General features: G+C 44.5%; 1 protein-coding gene across 1 annotated transcript in view; it reads right to left on the bottom strand.

Annotated features, from left to right (window-relative positions):
* The window catches only part of VIT (vitrin), a 59,738-nt gene that overhangs the window by 2,553 nt on the left and 34,992 nt on the right, over positions 1-22,193 (bottom strand). Inside the window, exons 13-16 of the mRNA XM_065401583.1 lie at positions 14,598-14,660; positions 11,484-11,631; positions 10,315-10,418; positions 9,355-9,581 (exon numbers count right to left, since the gene is read on the bottom strand). Coding sequence (XP_065257655.1) covers positions 9,355-9,581; positions 10,315-10,418; positions 11,484-11,631; positions 14,598-14,660 — 542 coding nt within the window. The remainder of the gene's footprint in view (positions 1-9,354; positions 9,582-10,314; positions 10,419-11,483; positions 11,632-14,597; positions 14,661-22,193) is intronic.

The raw sequence follows: 22,193 nt of genomic DNA, 5'->3' as shown, positions 1-22,193 counted from the left end.
CTTTAAGTTAGTTCTGTACACATCGGTTTAGGCTTCACTTCATAGCCTCACCGTGTTTATTTTCTTCTATCTTGCTGCTCTTTTTACGTTCTGATGCTGCCATTTACAGCCACAAGATAAACTCAAAGAATCATAGGACTGGCAGGGACCTCGAAAGGTCATCTAGTCCAGCCCCCTGCACTCATAGCAGGACAAAGTATTATCTAGACCATTCTTGACAGGTGTTTGTCTAACCTGCTCTTAAAAATCTCCAAGGACGGAGATTCCACAAGCTCCCTAGGTAATTTATTCCAGTGCTTAATCACCCTGACAGTTGGGAAGTTTTTCCTAATGTCCAACCTAAACCGCCCTTACTGCAATTTAAGCCCATTGCTTCTTGTCCTATCCTCAGAGGTTAAAAACAGTTTTTCTCCCTCCTCCTTATAACAACCTTTTATGTACTTGTAAACTGTTATTAGGTCCCCCCTCAGTTTTCTCTTCTCCAACCTAAACAAAACCCACTTTTTTCATAGGTCATGTTTTCTAGACCTTTAATCATTTTTGTTGTTCTTCTCTGGACTTTCTCCAATTTGTCCACATCTTTCCTGAAATGTGGTGCCCAGAACTGGACACAGTACTCCAGTTGAGGCCTAATCAGTGCAGAGTAGAGTGGAAGAATTACTTCTTGTGTCTTGCTTACAACACTCCTGCTAATACATCCCAGAATTATGTTTGTTTTGCCAGCTTTGCCTTCCTGCTTGGGCCCCCTATCTTCCGTGCTGGCTCTGGCAGGGTCACAAAGCCTCATTGTCGTTTTGCCCTTTTAAAAAATAAATGAAAACAAGACTATAAGCCAATCAAATGGAGCCTGGAGACAGCCCAGCTAATGTCATTAAGGGCTTTGAAGCTCATAGGAAATGTATTTCATGGCAGAGTGACAGTGGAAAGTGCACAAAATCATCTTGCGGCGTGGCTCAGAGAACAAGTTGTTTTCTGAAAATACTTTCTAACTTCCACCCTGCATCCTGAACCCTGGCTGATCTGGCATATCACACCTCATGTCACAACTTCATGCCAATTGGCCCTGCAGTACTTGACATGAGTATTGGCTGCCTATCTGAAATGGTTTAAGACTAGATCATCCATAGTGTAGATTGCAGGGATTCACTCTTATTCCAAGAGTAACCAGAAGTTTCATCTATTTATAACAAAGCAATGGAGACAACCTTCCTCAAACAAGTTTACTGAGCAGACATTACTTACCCTGATTAGCTGAATAATTAGTATGTGCCCCTGTGTTATGATTTCTCATTTAGACGTTTGTGGCTTTTATTTTGTTCTGTTGAAAAAAATCTCACAAAAGCAGGTTGAGCTCCAGGTGTGTTCGGTATATGTAGTATTTTTAGGTTGCACCAAGTATCTTAAAAGGTATCAGTCTCTGTAGTATCCAGGTGCAATGACTTTTATAAGAACCAAATAGCATCACAGGAATGGGGTGATGTTTCTCCATGGATGTGTGAGCTTTCCTGCCAGACCAAGGTAGATACAGTCCTGGAGACTTAATATTCCAGCTGTTGGCAGGAAGGGAGTAGACTTTAAACAAAACGATTATTTCTGTCTCTCTCAGGAATCTATATGGCTCTTATTACTGTACTATGTGTGAGCACCCCACAATCTCATTTATCTATCTTCACAATGCACCTGTGAGGTAGACAAGTAGTAGTATTCCCATGTTACCAATGGGGACTAAGGCACAGAATTATTTCTTGCATGCAGCCTGAACATAAGTACCTAACTCTGAGAGGACACACCCCTCTCAGTGATATCTCCCATTGGCTAGTTTAGGCAGCTCCCTGCATAGCTTGCTGGCTGTTGTGGATCCCATTCTGAGGTGTCTCTCTCTCTCTCCCCATTCATTGTATAAGGAGAGTTGGCACCTAAATCAGGAATTGTGGATCCCATTGGTAGTCTGGTGATTTTTCTAGGTGCCTAAAAGCTAGGCATTGTGATGCAGGGCATTGTAATGCTTAAGTCCATTTGTGGATCCAGGCCAGAGAGACTAAGGGTATGTCTACACTGGCATGACTGGAAAAAGGCTAATGTAGTGCCCATCTTTAAAAAAGGGAAGAAAGGATCCGGGGAACTACAGACCAGTCAGCCTCACCTCAGTCCCTGGAAAAATCATGGAGCAGGTCCTCAAGGAATCAATTCTGAAGCACTTAAAGGAGAGGAAAGTGATCAGGAACAGTCAGCATGGATTCAGCAAGGGCAAGTCATGCCTGACTAACCTAATTGCCTTCTATGAGGAGATAACTGGGTCTGTGGATGAGGGGAAAGTAGTGGATGTGTTATTCCTTGACTTTAGCAAAGCTTTTGATTCGGTCTCCCACAGTATTCTTGCCGCCAAGTTAAAGTAGTATGGGCTGGATGAATGGACTATAAGGTGGACAGAAAGCTGGCTAGATCGTCGGGCTCAACGGGTAGTGACCAATGGCTCCATGTCTAGATGGCAGCCGGTATCAAGCGGAGTGCCCCAAGGGTCGGTCCTGGGACCGGTTTTGTTTAATATCTTCATTAATGATCTGGAGGATGGCATGGATTGCACCCTCAGCAAGTTTGCAGATGACACTAAACTGGGAGGAGTGGTAGATACGCTGGAGGGTAGGGATAGGATACAGAGGGACCTAGACAAATTAGAGGATTGGGCCAAAAGAAACCTGATGAGGTTCAACAAGGACAAATGCAAAGTCCTGCACTTAGGACGGAAGAATCCCATTCACTGTTACAGACTAGGGACCGAATTGCTAGGAAGCAGTTCTGCAGAAAAGGACCTAGGGGTTACAGTGGACGAGAAGCTGGATATGAGTCAACAGTGTGCCCTTGTTGCCAAGAAGGCTAACGGCATTTGGGGTTGTATAATTAGGGGCATTGCCAGCAGATTGAGGGACGTGATCATTCCCCTCTATTCGACATTGGTGAGGCCTCATCTGGAGTACTGTCCAGTTTTGGGCCCCACACTACAAGAAGGATGTGGAAAAATTGGAAAGAGTCCAGTGGAGGGCAACAAAAATGATTAGGGGGCTGGAGCACATGACTTATGAGGAGAGGCTGAGGGAACTGGGATTGTTTAGTCTGCAGAAGAGAAGAATGAGGGGAGATTTGATAGCTACTTTCAACTACCTGAAAGGGGGTTCCAAAGAAGATGGATCTAGACTGTTCTCAGTGGTACCAGATGACAGAACAAGGAGTAATGGTTTCAAGTTGCAGTGGGGGAGGTTTAGGTTGGATATTAGGAAAAACTTTTTCACTAGGAGGGTGGTGAAGCACTGGAATGGGTTACCTAGGGAGGTGGTGGAATCTCCTTCCTTAGAGGTTTTTAAGGTCAGGCTTGACAAAGCACTGGCTGGGATGATTTAGTTGGGAATTGGTCCTGCTTTGAGCAGGGGGTTGGACTAGATGACCTCCTGAGGTCCCTGCCAACCCTGATATTCTATGGCAGAGTTACAATGCTGCTCAGAGAGCGCTGAAGGGAAACACGTTCACACTGTCAGCTGCCTGTTCAATAGCATGTTCACACTTGTGGCACTTGCAGTGGTATTCGGAGCGGTGCACTCTGAGTAGCTATCCCACAGAGCACCTCTTTCTCTTCTGCAGCTAAGAGTTGTGGAAGGTAGAGGGGGTCGCAGGGCATCCTGGGTCCTGTCCCAATGCCCCGTGATGCATTGCTTCGCATCCCAGCAATCCCTGTGCTTCCGTCTGCATTTGGCGCCATCTTTCAACGGTTTGTGTACTGCACGCTCTGCCTCTTCGGTCTGCAGGAATGGATCCCGCACTGTTGACCAATATGCTGCTTGCTCTGACTAACACGTTGTGAGTGACAGTGGAGTTATTCCTTAAACTACAAAGGCAAGAGGAGTACAACACTGATCTTGCCATGCATATTAGCTATAACATGAGATCGCTTGTGGCATTCACAGAGGCGCTGACCACAATGGAATGCCACTTTTGGACTTGGGAAACAAGCACTGAGTGGTGAGATCGCATCATCATGCACGTCTAGGAGTGGCTGCAGAACTTTTGGATAAGGAAAGTCACATTCATGGGACTGTGTGATGAGCTCGCCCCAGCCCTGCAGCGTAAGGACACAAGAATGAGAGCTGCCCTGCCATTGGAGAAGCACGTGGCGGTTGCACTGTGGAAGCTGGCTAGTCCAGACTGCTACCGATTAGTCGCTAACCCGTTCGGAGTGGAAAAGTCGACCGTTGGACTCATGTTGACAGAAGTGTGCAGGGCCATTAATCGCATCCTGCTCCGAAAGACACTGACTCTGGGCAACATACGTGACATTGTGGATGACTTTGCACAAATAGGATTCCCTAACTGCGGAGGGGCGATAGATGGCACGCACATTCCAATTCTGGCACCAGATCACTTAGCCACCGAGTGCACTAATCAGAAGGGGTATTTCTCTATGGTTCTCCAGGTGCTTGTGGATCACCGTGGGCATTTCAGGGACATTAACGTGGGCTGGTCTGGAAAGGTGCATGACGCACACATCTTTCTGAACACTGGCCTGTTGAGGAAGCTGCAAGCAGGGACTTCCTTCGCAGCCCAGAAGATCATGGTAGAGGAAGTTGAAATGCCCATTTTGATCCTGGGAGACCCCGCCTACCCCACAATGCTGTGGCTTATGAAGCCATACACGGGGAACCTTGATAGCAGCAAGGAGCGGTTCAACAACAGGCTGAGCAAGTGCAGAATGACTGTTGAGTGTACTTTTGGCTGTTTAAAGGCCCGCTGGCACTGCCTATATGGGAGGCTCGACCTGGCCGATGACAATATTCCTATGCTTATAGCCCCGTGCTGTACACTCCATAATATTTGTGAAGGGAAAGGTGAAAGCTTCACTCAAGGCTGGACTGCTGAGGCTCAGCGCCTGGAGGCTGAATTTGAACAGCCAGAGACCAGGGCTATTAGAGGGGCGCAGTGGGGGCCATAAGGATCAGGAGTGCCTTGAGGCAGCAATTTGAAGGTGAGAGCCACTAATATTTGTTGCTATGCTCAGCAGTGTAGTGCTTGTAATGTTAGGAGATTATTGTGATTGGTGGAGACGATGCACTATGAAGGTTTAAGAAAATTGCCTGTTGCTCTGTAGGGCTCTGTTTGCTTTCAATTAATGGAATGAAGATTGCTTTCAAACCAAAACAATTCTTTTATTAAAAAACAACAACCGGAGGAGACAAACAAAAAACACATCAGCACGCAGGGGATGGGGGAAGGGAGGGTCTCAGGAGGAGGTTGGGTCCTGGAACAGTTAAAGATTTGTGTATGTCCAGGTATCGAATCCAACCTTCTCCTTTGGAGAAGTGCAGTGGGTACTGTACTTCAGCAGGGCTAAACTGCAGAGGGTACTGGGAGTCTGCAGAGCTGGACTATGATGGGGCAGGAGAGGAATGCAGCGGGTACAGACTGGAGCCAGGAGGTTGATAAGTGTGTTGGCGGTGTCTGGGGGGCGCATGGGAAAGAGTTTTGTGACAGCGGCTGCAGGGGAGGGCGGGTGTGGATCTGCTCGGTTTGCAGTGCTATTAGCGCCTGGAGCATGTCCACTTGGCGCTCCATAACGTTTAAGAGCCACTCCGTGGCTTCGTTCTGGTGCACAGCATTCTCCTTTCAGTCCCTCTTCTCGCTGTCCCGCCATTCCTTGAATTCTTGTTTTTTGGCCACGGAGTGCATCATGACATCACGCAGAAAGTCCTCTTTCGTGGCTGCTTTCTAATGCTGCACAGCCATTCATCCAGCAATAACGAAGAGAGAGACTGGGCTCCCAAGGTCATGCATGAAGCCAAAATGCAACATTTTAAGGAAACAGTATTGTTTGCAACACAGAGACCACTGATTTAAACCACTGCCACTATTCACATACCCATCACTAACTAGCTGATCCCAGGCAAGCCCACATGAGCCCCAAAATGGTGAGTAACTGCAGGGGCAGGGGAAATAAGTGTTCCAGGACCATACTGTTCATGTGCCTCTTGGGAAGAGCCAGCACTGTAGTGGGGGCCTTATAATCATTACTGTCCCCACATTTTCCACAGGTTGTATTCATTATGGAAGATATCTCGCTGCTGAGGGTGAGCAGGGAATCAAGGGAGGGTCTTCTCCAAGACTGTGGCTTCTGCCCATATGCAGCAATGGTCCCCCCTCCCCCCAGTGATGGCAGAGTGGCCTGGGAAAGTTACCCTTAATGGGGCAAGAAACAAAGCAGCTCTGCCAAAGAATCTGTGGTAGCGGATTGCCCAGTATCTCCATGAGAGTTTCCTGGAGATCTCTGAGGCAGATTCCCGTGAACTGAGGGAGTCAATCAACACCCTGTTCCGCCGCTCAGCCTAGGCATGTGGTGGTACGCGCATTATACAGACACAAGCCTGCTTTCTGCCACCCTCCTGCCCCCAACAACTCGCTTCAGCTATTTCCAAAATCAAAGCCACTTACCAGGGTCCTCCTCTCCTGTTTGCGCTTCACTAAGATCTGACAGCTGTGACTAGCTAGCCTTCTCCAGGGCAGAGAAGACCTCCTGGCTTCATGCATCTCTTATATCTGAGTCATCTTCTGCCTCTGTGTTCGTCTCCCCCTCCACATCCTCCTCCAAGATTTCCTCCTCATGGCTCGGTCCACTCTCAACTGGCATGCGAGCCACCGCAGTATCCACAGTGGTCTTCGCAGTGGAGGTGGAGTCGCCCCCAAGTATCATGTTCAGCTCTTTGTAGAACTGTCAGCTCGTAGGCACAGCACCGGAACGGCGGTTTGCCTCCCGCGCCGTGTGGTAGGCATTCCACAGCTCCTGCACTGTAGTGTGTCCCAGTCAGGGCCCCTGTCTGTCATGCCACATGAAATCTGTCCATAGGTATCATAATTCCTATGGCTGGAGCGCAGCTGGAAATGGACAGCCTCCTCTCCCAAATGCTGATGAGGTCCAGCAGCTTAGCATTGCTCCAAAAGGGGGATTTGCCTGGTGCATGGAGCAGGCATGGCCACCTGGAAAGATGCGCTGAGACCACTGCACGCATCACTGAGCAAACAGGAAGGGGACTTTCAAAATTCCAAAGGAATTTATAGGGTAGGGATGACGGTTGGTCACCTGAGAGCAGGGCAATAGAGTTCAAAGTGATGACTAGAGAGGTGAGAACAGGCATTGTGGGACACCTCCCGGAGGCCAGTTGCAGCACTGTAATCGACCAGGGTGTCTACACTTGCACTGCAGCGCTGTACCCCCGGTGCAGAAAGTTGTATGCCTGGGGTGGTTTTTTTACAGCGCTGCAATTGCTCAGTTTCTGCGCACCAAGTGGCTTGGCAGCGTCTACACCTCAAGAGTTACAACGCAGAAAGCTGCTTTATTGCGCAGAAACTTTCCAGTGTAGGCCTTAGTGACTTTTCCCAAGGTTGCACAGGAAGTCTGGGGGGGAACAGGGAAATGAACTGAGCTCTTCCAAGCCCCAGGCCCAGCATCCTAGGCACTAACATTTGAGTTATAGTTATTACTTCCTATGGGAAGGGTGCTAAAGATAGCATTTAAGAAAAATGTCTTCATAACATCTACAAAAGGGTTGAAGAACGGCTGTTATGCAAGTCCATTGGCTGCTATACTCAATAACATTTTCATAATACCCAAGTGCTTAGTCTTCCGCAAGGACTCAATAACAACTGTTGATGAAACCTACATTTTAAAATAAAGCCATTTTTAGTTAGAATTTGAAAAAAGAAGTCTGGACATTTTAAAAATTATTCTCTTTTCCCTTTCCATAACTCCAGAATGCTCTGACAGATTTACACCATGCATAGCAAACATAAAACACCTCCAAAATTGGCTGCTAACTTGCATGCCACACCATGGTTCAGTCCAAAGCAGTTTGAAACTGGGAAGATGTTCACACCTTGTCTTAACCTCCCCCAGTTAGAGATTTATAATGGAAACATTGGAAATATTAACTAGTAGAAGGGTCAAAAGTGTTGCTTTCTGATGAATGGTCTAGGAGCAGGGCTTTGACTGATTTATTAATGCTAGAAGTCTTTTTACTAAGCTACTGAGCTGTTTCTAGCCTGGGTAGTGGATGGTCAATGGATCAAAAATTGTAGGTCACCTAATTTATTAATATCATTTAAAATAATTTTGTCTGTTCAGCGACACCTCTCAAAATCACATTTTTAAGTTGTCTGTTTTTACTAACTTTGGGCTTTTGTGCCGTCTCTTGGATGTGGAAACGGGAGTTGTTTATGACCTTAGTACTAGCATGGGGCTCAAGGGCTTCTCAGACTTTGTTGAATGGGAGAATCACAGTGTAGGTACAAATAAAAACTTTCGAGTCAGTTACACTAGTGAAAACTCAGAGTAACTCCATTAGCTTCAGTGGAATTACTCCGGATTTACATCTGCATTTTGTAACTGGAAACAGAATGTGGCTTTTAACATCACAACGCATACAAATCCTAACAACAACAGTCATAGTGAAGAAATTATTTCATTAAAAGAGGCAACAGCCATGCTTTAATATATACAACACTAGTTTCTACTGTAGCTGTTCAAGATAATAAAAAGCATATGAGAATTCAAGTGGGGAAGGATGGTATTAGGAATGCTGTGATTTCAAGGGAAGGTATTTTTTGCAGTCTATTTATTTTTGTGGTCTGGTATTTTTGTAGTGCAGGGATATAGACAAGAGCTTTATACAGCCTTAATCCGAGCCTTAAAAATGGTATTCATTTCTAGCTCAGATCATTCATGGAATATAGAAAAATAGGGATTAGAAATGGAAAAGACCTACAGTGTTTGGTTATCTGTCCACATTTGCCTGCCAGCGCAGAATTGTGGCTCACAGCCTGTTTTCTAACACTTTGTCCAGTCTAGCTTTACAAGTCCCAAATGCTGTGGTTTTCACCACTTCCCTTGGGAGACTATTTCATAGTTTAATAGATCTCACTGTAAGGAAGTTCCCCCCTCTATTAATTAGCCAATAAAAATGTTACTGGTTCTTCATTCTAGCAGTCCTTTTCTAGTATAGGCAGAATGTAATATAGCCAGTCTCAGACAAACGTAATTATGAACCCATGACAAGAGCATTGCTGCCCATTGCTATTCAACATTCAAATGTTAGATCTTATGGCAATTCTTACAGGGAAGCCATAACCATAAGAAGGGAAAAAAGGGGATAGGGGAAGAGGAGAGAGGTAGAAAGAGGGAAGAGAGCAACCTCATACAAGATGGGCTCAAATTAAACTGTCAGATCCAAACATCCTGAAAACTTTAGTAACATTGAGGCCTAGCTCCAGGCTTTGCACTGTGAACCCAGATCTAGTTTCATGTACCCCATTCCCCAGTACCTTGTCCACAAAGTTGGGTTCAATAACATTCTGTTTTTCGTTTTCATCAGCTCCTTCAATGGTGACAAAGAAAATGTTGATTCCAGATTCTCTTGCCAGTCTGGAGGCCTCCTCCACCTTATCAGTGGGCCATCCATCCACCAGCACTATGGCCACATTGGGTGCTCCACCTCGGTTTCCATTGGTATCCAAAAAGAAGTTTTTGTTAACAAATGAAAGTGCCTTCCCTGTAAGAGAAATGAATGGGAGGATGTTGTATCCTAGTTACAGTAACCAGTCTCTTTAGACACAGCAACACTGAGGTCAAATTCCAGGCCTAGAGCACAGGGAAAGGGGTGCATTAGCAAAGAGAGTGGAGGCAACTTGACATGGCTCCACAAACAGGAAGGGGAGCCACCTGCAATGGTCCAAGTTTATGCCCTACCCTGGTTCTAACAGAGGTGCGAACTTCACCCTTTCTCTGCTCCTCATTAGCGCTGATGAGCAAAGAGAGCACCAGGCTCAGATGTGCCAGGGGAGCTGCTGCTGAGGTTGAAGAAGAAGAGCGACACCCCACAACTCTCAACTTTCCTAAAAACCAAACCAAGGCAGGAGCGGTGGGATTCGGGAACTAGAATTAAAAAAAATTAATTAAAAAAAATAAAATCTTTTACATAAGGTGGGCTCAAAATCTCACCAACTAATGCACATAAGTTATCATTAAAAAGTCTTTGCTAGCTCCTTTCTCCCCAAATCAGTGCAATGGAGGGGGCAGAGAAGTTCTAATACCCTTGCTAGTCTGATGGCAATATACGCATCAGAGGGTGCCCGAGGCATGCTCCTGAGCATGAGGTCATCAGCTGCCAAGGCTGGTTCCATGGTGCTGCAAGGAGCTTACTTGCCCACTAGAACTAGGATCTCACATCCCATAGTCTTCCTCGGGCTAAGGAACTGTGGATATGCTACTCCCATGCCACATACCAACATTGGAACGCCCTCCTTTCTGTGGAATTTTCTCAATGGCATTTTTCACATCCCTGGAGTTTGCATGAGTTTTGAGGTTAAATTCTGTAGAAGGGTCATCGCTAACATGTAAAAAAGAAAAAAAAAGTAGCTATCAGTTTTTTCCCCACATGTAGCATGGTTCCATTTATAATCGCTTTAGTAAACGCTCCATGGGGAAGGAAGAGGAAGACTCATCACGTAAGGCAGTTCACTACATAATAACAGAGGAGACCCTTAAAAGGAAGCCTCTAGTGTTTCCTATATAAACATGTCGGTATACCTGTAAAACACAAATGATAAAGTAACAGGCATTAGTGAAGACATGCCAATGGAATCTTAAAAGTTTCTTTGGCAGTGGACATCTCTGAATTCATTTAGTAGAGCAGTGGTTTTCAACCTGTGGTCCACAGCCCCCTGGCGGGGTGTGGGGGCGGGGAGAAAGGCCGGAAAATTGGTCTAAGATTTCCAAATGGGTCCGCACCTCCATTCAAAAATTTGTAGGGGTCAGCAAATGAAAAAAGGTTGAAAACCACTGTAGTAGAGGCTACTAGCTTGCCTGTGGTAATGGTGTAACAGAGTCTTAGTTATATGAATTACAGGGCTTCTCTCGTTTGAAAGCTATTTTTACATAACTTTACAACATGTATTAAAAAAAAAAAAGCTTGGTGTGTAATTTTGTTTCACCTTTTAGCACTGTGCTGCTATTGGTATGTAAATTGAACTTCAAAATCTATTTTGTACTAGTCTCATTAGTTTATGAGGCTACTTAAGAAAACCTCCTCATTTATTTCAGTGGTTTTTATAACTTTGTTATTAGTTAGCAGGAAAATAATAAAGACATTTAAGGCTAGAAGGGACCATTATGATCATCTAGTCTGACCTCCAGCATCTTGTTTACTTCTGTCTATGTTCAATCTTTGAAGATAACCAAGTAGATTTTTCCCATAGACATTTTTATTCAGTCTCATAATATCCCAAATATGTTGTTCTCCAAGTTTCCAAAGTTGAATTTTAGATAGTTTCTCATTTAGAATAGATGTGGTGTAAAAATAGGAAGTGATCACTCCAAAATGAGTTGGGAACAGTGCAGTAGTGACCCTGTACAGACTGAGGTAGAGCCAGATGTTACGGGGAGACTCTCTTACCCATACTGAACAATGCCCATGAGAGGACCAGCTACGCCAACATCAAGAGCTTGAGCCACATCACTGAGGAATTGTTTTTGGATCTGAAAACGGCGTTTACCGATGCTCCAGCTCCCATCAATCAAGAAGGACAAATCAACTTTGCAGTCTGAGACAGGAAATAATAATGAGAGACTAAAGATCTGTGAAGGGTATTTTTTGTTGTTTCTTAGATTTGATTGTCCTCTGACAGGAAATCAAGGCATCAACTTTATAGCTGACAACCTATCCCACTATGTGACCGCAGCAGAAAATTCTCCTTCCTATTCATTTTCAAAGGATTATTATATCATCCACTCTGACCTCTTCTATAACACGGGCCAGAGAATTTCACTCAGTCATGACTGTATTGGACCCAAAAACTATAACAGACATGGTATACAACCTTGATCATTAATCCTACTCACCAGATACAGGGAAATCCATCAATCTGCTAAAACCCCGAGTCTGAAATTCCGGCTCCACTGAAGAAAATGGCAAAACTCCTATTTATTTCAATAGGACTAGGATTTCACCCAGAGTATTTAGGCTTTGCAGGTGAAGTACAGGGTGGCTGAGAAGGTGCAATCTATAGCCCCCCAATGGAGGGCCAGTAAGTGGGGTGCTGTATATTACTGTCCCTGGCTGCTAGTCTACGGGCGGGAATAGCCACTGCAGGGCTTCTGTGCCTGTTGCATTATGGTGGGGCCACTGAATCTGAATTACTGGAGGTCTCATGCCTCCCCAGCCTGCTGCATTGTGAACAGGTAACACCACTGAACAAATTGTGGTTTTCTCTGTGTAGCTACTTGAGCGGGGGAGGCCTTTCTTCAAGTGGCTACTGAAAGCAACTCCTAGTAATGCTGCTTGCTATAGCGCTAGAGCAGTGGCTCTCAACCTTTCCAGACGACTGGACCCATTTCGGGAGTCTGATTTGTCTTGTGTATCCCAAGTTTCACCTCACTTAAAAACTACTTGCTTACAAAATCAGACACAAAAACACAGAAGTGTCACAGCACACTATGACTGAAAAATGGCTGACTTTCTCATTTTTACCATATCATTATAAAATAAATCAAATGAAATATCAATATTGTAGTTACATTTCAGTGTATAGTATATGGAGCAGTATAAACAAGTCATTGTCTGCATGAAATTTTAGTTTGTACGGACTTTGCTTGTACTTTTTCTGTAGCCTGTTGTAAAAGTAGGCAAATATCTAGATGAGTTGATGTGCCCCCTGGAAAACCTCTGTGTACCCCCAGGGGTACATGTACCCCTGGTTGAGAACCCCTGCACTAAAGTCTTTTATATGGGAACCGTTCAGTGATTACTCTGACTGGTGTGTAATTAATTCCGAGACTGATAATCTCATGTGGTGTCTTCAGATTTAGTGTAGATGCTTTTAAACTAAACTATAGACTCTTACATGGATCTATGCAAGCCCACATACCTTACTGTACAGAAAAGCCAAGCTTATCCCAAAACAAAAATTGCACAGAAGTGCTTGATCCATAATACTCTGCAAATGGTCTCTTCGGTCATTAACAGCCTGATCTTGTTTCTATTCCAGTCAATGGCAAAACACTCATTGATTTGAATGGAACCAAAATTTGGTTTAACTAGAGTGCTAATTAAGGTTTTTTGCCTCAACGTAAGCCCCATAATTTCTCTTTGATGTTACTTCCTACCAGTCAGACTGACCAAGACTGGTGTATTTTAATTATCAAATAACCAAAAGGCTACAAAGCACTGATTGTTCCTATCTGATTATGCAACAGACTTTCCATCTAATTGCTTTCAGTTTTCCCCTTAGGGAAAACTTTTCTAAATTTCAAAAATGCTGAATTATGGATGCATGACAGGGGAACTGTGTTCATTCATAGGGAACCATGGGGCACGGCTGGAGCTTCCAATAATGCTACCTTAATAAAGGACCACATTATCCCGAATTCCTGCTCCTTAATCTGAAATTCTACCCTGTAATGCGACTGTGTAAAATGGTACTCTCTTACCTATCAGGGCCCTGACTGCAAAGCCTTATGCACATGCTTAGTTTTGCATGCAAACTGTGAGAAGTCCTTTGTCTTCTATAAGACTAGTTACAGCATGAAACTTAAGCACGTGTACATCTTTGCAAGACGGGGAGCCCAAATCTGCTCCCTATGGATTCAAATACTTCCAAGATTAGATTTGAATTTGGTTTATCTCTACTATGGAGCTGAGCACGAGAAAGGAACCAGAGTGGGCTAGAACTGTCGGACAGCATTACAGTCCATGGGATACGAATTTTGATACCTGCTATTTCGTTTTACTTTGCAATTGCCTAATTAAACTGTGATACTTTTTATCTCTGTTCAGCTGCTAATTCCTCACAGCCAAGGGCAACACACTGAACCTAAATAATTTTGTAGTGCGCCTCCCTAATTACTGTGACAGGATAAAATATGTCTAACATTGAAAGACATGGTGTTAAAATTAATTCAGTATTAGGGATTATGGGGCCATTCAGTTTAATATTTAATTTATTTAATATCCCTTTTAAATGCTGTTCATAGTTCACTCACGCCTCCCAGCTCAGGTAGACAGCTGCAGACTAGCTCCTCTTGAGCAAGTGTAGCCAGAGGTAGCACAGGCCATGGCTCAGGATAGCCGCCCAAGTATGGCCCATGGGGGGCCGGGAGGGTTTGTACTCAGGTGGCTAGTCCACGGTGCTACCTGTGCTACTCTCAGCGACGCTGCTATTTTAGCATGCCAGCTCCAGCCGAGCTTGTACGTGTCTGTCTACCCACACTGGGAAGCAGGCAATGCAGATGTACCCTTTGCTTTGAGTAAGTTAAGAGTCTGTTGCTATTTTTTTCCTTAAGGTAGAGACAATTATTATTTAAAGTAGATGAGAGACATGGCAAATGGCTAAACAGAAACGGTTAAGGAGGTCTAGGTTATTCTATTGTAAAGGAATATATGTTCCAAAAATGTTTTTTCCCTAATAGCTAATGTTTAGTGAATTTCTTGACTATAGTCTCAAAAGTACGATTCACATAACAGCACGAGATTATTATGACTTAATTATATAATTAATTCTGATTTACGTACTTGGGTTTCCCTGGGAAACTGGCTCCAAAGGTTTCGGATTCAATTCTTCCTTTGAACTGAAGCCTGGAGAAATTAAAAAAATGTTTAGTCACTAAATGTGCAAGAAACGGTTCTGAGTCTGACTTCACTGATAGGAAGAAGGTAATGAGTGAACAGATGCATCTTGTTCCACATATGAATAAGGAGACGGGTCTGAAAGAGATTTGTGCCACCTTTTGTTATTTTGGTCAGGTGACATGTAAAACACTGCATCCCTGGGACACAGGGACATGTTGCTTGTCTCCACTCCTGTTACTGATTAGAAAAGGAAAGGATTGGGATCAGGTTATTGTAACTACTTCACATTGGCCTTACACTAGGTCTTAGTTCTTTGCTTAAGGGAGATGTCCATTTACTCATCCTGAAATCTTCTAATCAGAGGAGAACTATTAAACCAAGGTGCCGGCCATATTCCATGTCTAAAACTGATGGGGAGAAGACTAAAAAAATCAATAACACATGGCTTTTTTCAATTTTTTTTACACATTCACTCTAAGGCTAAATCTGCTCCTAAAGTCTGAGAAAATATATATGGCATAAAGACTGGAGAAAGGGTTATCGTTTTGTATCCTATCCTGGTACCTCCAGATGGTTCAGAGCAGTGGCTCATCTAAAAGGTTTGCTATCCAGCAGCCAAATCTGGTGGTTCAGACTTTTCTGAGTTCCTCTTCTGAGCACAGTTCTATTTTGTGTTGTTTGCTAGAGGTATAAATTTGGCTTTTCTGATAGTAACAGCCTCAATTAAATGAATTAAACAGGATATCTGTTTATGACACAAACACTTCTGGAATCTCTCTCAGAAGCTGGTTCTTACTACAGCTCTCAAATTTGCTGCAAAGATTAATTCAAAATTTTCATTCAAATCTGTATATTTCACTTTCTTCCCTTTGCTGAAAACCACAGCAAGCAAAGGAAGGGTTACTATACTGACTGGATGTTAGAAGGGAAGGGAAATAAAGTGAGAAATTGAGAGTTGATTCTCCACTGCCTTGCACCTTCATTTACCCCTGTTTAAAATGAATATAAAGTGAGAGAACCATTCTGACTTACTAGCAGTTTACATGTCCTTTGCACGGGTGTAAATGACTACTCAAGGTTTCAAGGCAGTGGAGAGTCAGGCCACTCATGTCCTGTTTTCCTATATGGAGATAGGAGCCAGGACAATGAGCATCCTACCACATTATATCCAGGTAAGCGAAGCAAGTCATTAAGGAGGTCTTCAGGTTTTTTCTAAGAGAATTAGGTTCTTCTGCTGGGGGAAGAGAGAAAACAAAGTAAGGGCTGTTCCAAACCCTACTGAAATCAATGGAAAGATTCCCAGGGCCAAAATGTGGAATCGGAAAAGGAGCAGCCTGAATGTCTGTTTATCCCTTCATAAGACAAACTAAAATAGATATGGCCTGGAGAAGTAGTATTGGATCACAGAGTATTGTAGGAGCAGCATAAGGATGATTAAAAGAGTTCAATCTGACTTCAGTTCACAATTTTAATGTCTGGCCATTTTTTCCCAAGTTAAAGCAACTCACTTCTGCCTAAGTGTAAGAAGCTATTCCTTCTCACATGAATAGGACAAGATAGGGGAAGATCAGCTAGGGCAAGACTGCAAATAAAGGAAAAAGCCTACCTATGTAGGAGGATAATTCTGTTTTGTTTCCTTAAGAGACAGTGAACCGGTTATTATACTTGTCTATCACTGAGACAAGTAGTAGGAGAACCCCCACAAATCTTCATCAGCAGGCAAACGGAGGAAATACTGCAGACTTCAAAAGGAAACCAGCAAGACGGTAGCATTAAAAGTGTGAATTAATTACAGACAAAAGTTTAGAAATTATAAAGTGCTTCATGGTTCCTCTTTCCTGTAAAGCTGCCAGCCACCCACAAATTAACTCATGTCAGTGTGAACGTACGTAAAGAGAGCAGATAACCAAGAATATCAGAGGAAGCTACCTCTGAGCTCTGAAGGGAACTGGCTGAGCTTTGACTTCCTGGAGCATCTAAGGTGAACCCTGCAGATACCAATGATCAGATCGTCAGGGAAGACAGACCCAAGCCAAGAGGAAGAGGAGAAGGCAACAGCACTCCGTAGCTACAGACCAATTCCTGGTCCCATGGTATTCTGATAACTAATCTTCACAAAGTACTAGCTCTTCATATACTCCAAGCACTTGCACCCACATAAACATGGACATACCTTTGGGGCAGGAACCATCTTGTCATTCTGTTCTGCACACAGTGCCTAGCACAATGGGGTCCTGACCCCTGGCTAGGGTCTCTCCATGCTATCATGTTACAAATAATTATTGTTAATAGAAATAATAATCATTATTAGTCTTAGCTGGGGAAATGTGTCTCAGTTTTAAATCCAACTCCCAGTTAAGAAGGCAGCTTCCAACATATGAACTAAAATTACCAGACTGCTGCTGGCTCCACATATGAGTAAGATGGGGGAAAAGGTACAAAGCTCATTCCCTCTTCCCTTATGATCCTGTGGAGGGGCCAGCCCTAGCACAAGGGGAAGCAGAGCCATTTCCCCCTGACAGAGCCAGCCGTTGTGCTAGCCTCCCCAAATGCGGCTGGATGCAGGGTGTGGCTCTGCATAGCGGAGCGGGACAGACACACAGGGGAGCACACACAGCATTCATTTGCTTTGAAGGGTGGCACAGCTGCTGCTACAATATACGTTCCTTGGGAGCTTGTGACTGAGTTAGTTGGATTCCTCCCTAGGCCCTCTCCTACTGCAACAGGGTCTTTTCTACACCTTTAGAGCAAAAAGTACCGACAGAGGGCAGGAGGCTTGCATCTCCCCTGTTCTGGGGCTGCCAGGAGCTGGCTAAACTCCCAGCACAGGTTAGGACAACTCTCAGGTGCTATCTTCACTTGCCCCCTTGTTGCAATGGTCCCACTACAGGCACACAGCGTACCATACAAGTTTTTTTTTTGGGGGGGGGGGTGTTCTCCTACAGGTGCAGCTCTACCTCCCCACCTTCTGACAGGACTAACTCTCAGACAAAAATCCTTCCTGAAACATATACCATCCACCCGTAGCCTGTCCTTGCACCAGAAAGGCCTCCCCAAAGTAGCCTGGACCTAGAAGAGCCAGCCCTTTGCCTTGTGAAACAAGGAGGGCCATGCCCAGCTTTTTGTTCTTGTGCTGTACTGTGACTGGCAGTTGTGAGCTGTTAATATTGTCTCTGACCAGCCCTCCCACGCCAGACTGTAGAATCCATGAACTAGAGGACAGCAAACGGAGAGGAAAATGCTTTTGTTGCATCAGGGAGACACTCAACACACAGTAGACCAAGATAACTTAATAACAGGAACATATTCATTAACATAAAACCCGTAGTGTGGCCTGCTTCCTGCCTTAGCTCATTCTGACTAACCACAGCTGCAGCAAGAGCACCACCAGACCAAAGAGGGAGAAATACTGACAGGCCTCAGAGAGGTCAGGTTCTAAAAGAAACTGATATCAAAGCGATATACTCCACTAGAGCCAATTCTAGTCTGTATAGGCATTCCCTGTAGTTGCTTGGTCCTCTTGCAGAGAGCCCTGGCTGCTGCATTTCTGAGCTGATTTTGCATGCTTGCATGCACCTGTGCCATTTTTAAATAGGCAGGAACTGAGAGGGACAATGCAATGTTACAGAAGAGCAAAACTGAGCCCTGTGTTATGCTGCAAGTTTTACAATGTTTTTCCCACCTGTGCTGTTCATAAGCCTCTTTATTAAAAAGAGAGATTTCCCATATAAAGCTGCAACTGACAACAAATGCTCTTCCACTTGCTCCTTTTGTTTCTTCCTGGTAACCAGTACTAAATATGTATCCCCTAACCGTTAGCTCACTACTCTCATGACACACAGCAGGCTCAGTAGTCATAACCATCTTCGCACAAGAATTTTAAAATAAAATCGACCAAATCCATTCACAAACTCAGACTGTTGTTCCTGTTTCATTGTTGTCCCTCTGCCCAGTGGTAGCAGGGCCTTGCAGGTTACTCTCTCAGTGACAAACAGTCTGTGTAACTTGTTTTATTGACGCCAGGGATGGCACAGGGATAGTCAAACAGCAATAGGCAAGCCCTTCTTTCAGAAATCTTGGCTCAACACTAATGCCTCATTCCTAGGGAACAAATAAGCCTCAAGAATTGACTCGAATCAGAGACCAAACTCTGCTGCTGCTGGCACAAGCTTGCTCTATCCAGAAGCTTGCATAACCAACAACAACACAGCATGTCTGCCAAGACTGAACATTTGCTCTCACACTAACAAAAAACTACTTGGAAGTTCACGTTTAACAGCACAACCTGGTGACTGTGCCATAACAATCACTAATAGATCTCAGTCCAAAATATCTAATATGGGAGGATGGGAAGGATCTCCATACTTACAGAAGGAGGGCCAAAACCTACTCACTGGTCTAAGGGGAGCTATGGGACAAAAAGTCTGATGGGAACAAAGAAGCTGCTTCCAAAGAGAAGTACCCACTCTCCTCCGGGTAGGGTTGCCAATTTTGGTTGGATGTATTCCTGGAACTTGGATCACATGACATAATTGTTGTTAAAAGATTAATCTCTAACTCCTGGAGACTCCAGGACAATCTTGGAGGGCTGGCAACTCTACATACAGGAAATACCTAAGAGTGCAAGGAACCTGATCCTCCTCTAGACAAAGGATCAGTTTGAGAGCCCCTGGTTGCATCTCTTCTTACTACTTTCCCCCTTGACCAGCCTGATCTTGAGTCATCTGTGGAAAAGAGAGGAGTAGGTGTCAGGGAAATGATGCCAAGGTAAGGAAAAGGTATGGAGAAATACATCCATTCCCTGGGAAAGGAATCAGCCATTCAAGCAGGGACTAGTGGTGGCTGACTGGTAGCATATCTGATCCTCAGCCTCAAGCAGTGACATGTTCCCTGTGCCTTTGGGTAGGTCTGTGTGTGTCTGCATCTTTCTTTGGAATTGGCCCTCAGGCCTAGTCTACCCCACGTGCCTCTGGTTTTCCATCAGTATGCTCCCCTACGAGCTGTAGGGTCTGTTTTTGACCCGGGTCCCATAAGCATACAAGGCTTGGTTCCCAGTCTACAGTCAGATTCCCTTAGGGAGCTGGCTCAGCAGTAGGGTCAAGAGGCAGAAGTTCACTGCTGCAGTGTCCCAGCCTGGAGTAATGTCTGTCAGATCTGCCTGGCTCTGCCCTACCTATCATTATCAGAGCAGCCCCGACCCTGAATCCCAGTGGAAGTGGCGGAAGGGACCGCAGTGAGGCTAACAGAATTATCAATGTAAAGATTTCATTCCTTTAAAGCCAGACCCCAAGAAGTCAGTCTGCTGTTTGGCAGTAACAGCACATCATCCTACCTGTCACGAAGGCAAGCTGCAGAGGAGTGGGTGGGGCAGGCAGACACCAGAGTTTAACAGGGCAGTCACAGGAATGGCTAATTGGCTTTAAAGAAAAACAAACATAGGCTAGGTCTACACTACAAATTACTTTGGTATAACTTACGTCACTCAGGGGTGTGAATAATCCACACCCCTGAGCGACGTAAATTACACCGACTGGCATAAACACCGGCGTGGACAGCGCTATGTCGGCGGGAGAGCTTCTCCCACCGACATAGCTACCGCCTCTCGCGGAGGCAGGCATTATTAAGCCGATGGGAGAGCTCTCGCCTGTTGGCTTACAGTGTCTTCAAAGCGCTACAGCGGCACAGCTGCACCACTGTAACTGCTGTAGTGTAGACACAGCCATAGTAATAACCGTCCAAGTAACACAGGAAGTGCGAAGAGTGTCACGTTCACCCATGGAGTGGTCTACAAATAATAAAAACACAATAGAATTCATGTCACCTTATTTAAACGGAACAGGTGAGAGAAGAGAGCAGCAGCTTCCAGCGGGAGGAAATCAAAGAAGATTACAGAGGGGATAACAAAGTCTGGACTTAGACTGATGAGGGGCTGAAAATAAGAGCAGTTGGGACATTTCTATGTGGGTCTTTGTTTGACAGCTCTGTAGGAGGAGGGCTGGACAAGGAGCTGGGGGCTGTGAGCCACTGCTGCCAAGGCAGGCACAAAAGCCTAGGACTCAGCAAATGGTCAGAAAGCAGCAAACAGTTGAGCTACAAGGGACTTTCTAAAATGAAGGGACTGTGGTGTTCGGTTCAAATTCTGAGAGACCAAGGAGAAAGCAATAAAGTGACAACAAAAAGGGGATTTGGATCAGAAAAGGCAAATTGCGGCAGAGAATTCAGCAGAGGAGAGAATTCATTACCTTGGGATCAGCAACTTACCACTCCACCGAAGGGGGCATAAGTGTTTCCATTCTCACCCCATTTTCAGATGTTTAATAATTTTTTTTAAATGTTCAACTTTTGGGCTCAGATTGTTCAGTTTTAGTCCCTCCCTGAAGAAGATTACTTTTTGAAAATATGAGCAAAACTAGTTCTTTCATTGTATTTTACATAGCAAATGGTAAAATACTTATCCTACTATGAAAAAAAATTGCAACCTTGTTTTGAACAGCTCTTGTGCAGCAGGTGGGTGTAGAAAGCTGAAATTTGGAAAAGGAAGTAGTCCTCACTGGGGAAAAGTGCTATTGAAGACTTTCCTGAAAACTGGTTATCCTTTGGCCCCGTTATGAGCCTGCGTAAACACTACACTGACCTCTTGCTTTGCATTGGTCTCATGAAGGGCCTGATTCTCCACTGCTGTGCACCTTTTGGAGTCAGAAATCCATGCACAGTGAAAATAAAAAGTCGCCCTTATGAACTGGTAGCGCACTAGCTTTGCATTTTCTTTGCCTAGGTGTAAATGAGTAACACAAGGTGCAAAGAGGTGCAGAATTGGGCCCAATCCTGCAAAAACATAAGTGCAGAACCAGAGCCTCAATTTGTAAATTGCACTTACAAGTCACGAAACAACAACATTAAGGTTCCTTAACCTTCCCCTTGCCTACCTGTGTGTATGCATTCCACTGCCATCGTCAATTACATGGTCACGGAATATATCTCAAATACCACCACTTTTTCTGCAGTCATGGCCACATGTGTGTAATGTGTACTAACTGTGTATCATTGTATGTGAAAGGCACTCAATACACCATACTTGCACAACAGATTGAGTATAACACCATGGAGTAATTAATTATGAACATTTATTATCCTATCTACACCCCCAAACTTTGCAGCTAAGTCAGAGTCATAGTTAAGTGCCTCATCGCCTGATCTGCACTTAAGGAAGGCTCTGTGCTCCACATGCGTGTCTAGCTGAGATAGCTTTGTAGTTACCTACAATCCAAACTAGTCATGTGAATTTAACATTTATGGAAGGTTGTGGGTCAGCTGACCGATTTATTTTCCATGTAACAATAATGCCATCTACCAAATATTTCTCCATGCTAATTGGGGAGATGGTCAATTTCTATGGGCCTCCTGATTCTGCCAGCCCCAATTTAATTTTGTTATTGCCATGGGAATTTCAGCTCCCTGTATGGGCAGCTCTCTCCATGCTAATTAGATTTTCCTTCACTGGATTGTCACAGCTGTCCATGCTCATTAATACTTCCATTC

This window comes from Emys orbicularis, chromosome 3 (assembly GCF_028017835.1).
Source record: "Emys orbicularis isolate rEmyOrb1 chromosome 3, rEmyOrb1.hap1, whole genome shotgun sequence".
Lineage (NCBI taxonomy): Eukaryota > Metazoa > Chordata > Testudines > Emydidae > Emys > Emys orbicularis.
This window is presented reverse-complemented; position numbering and strand designations above follow the sequence as displayed.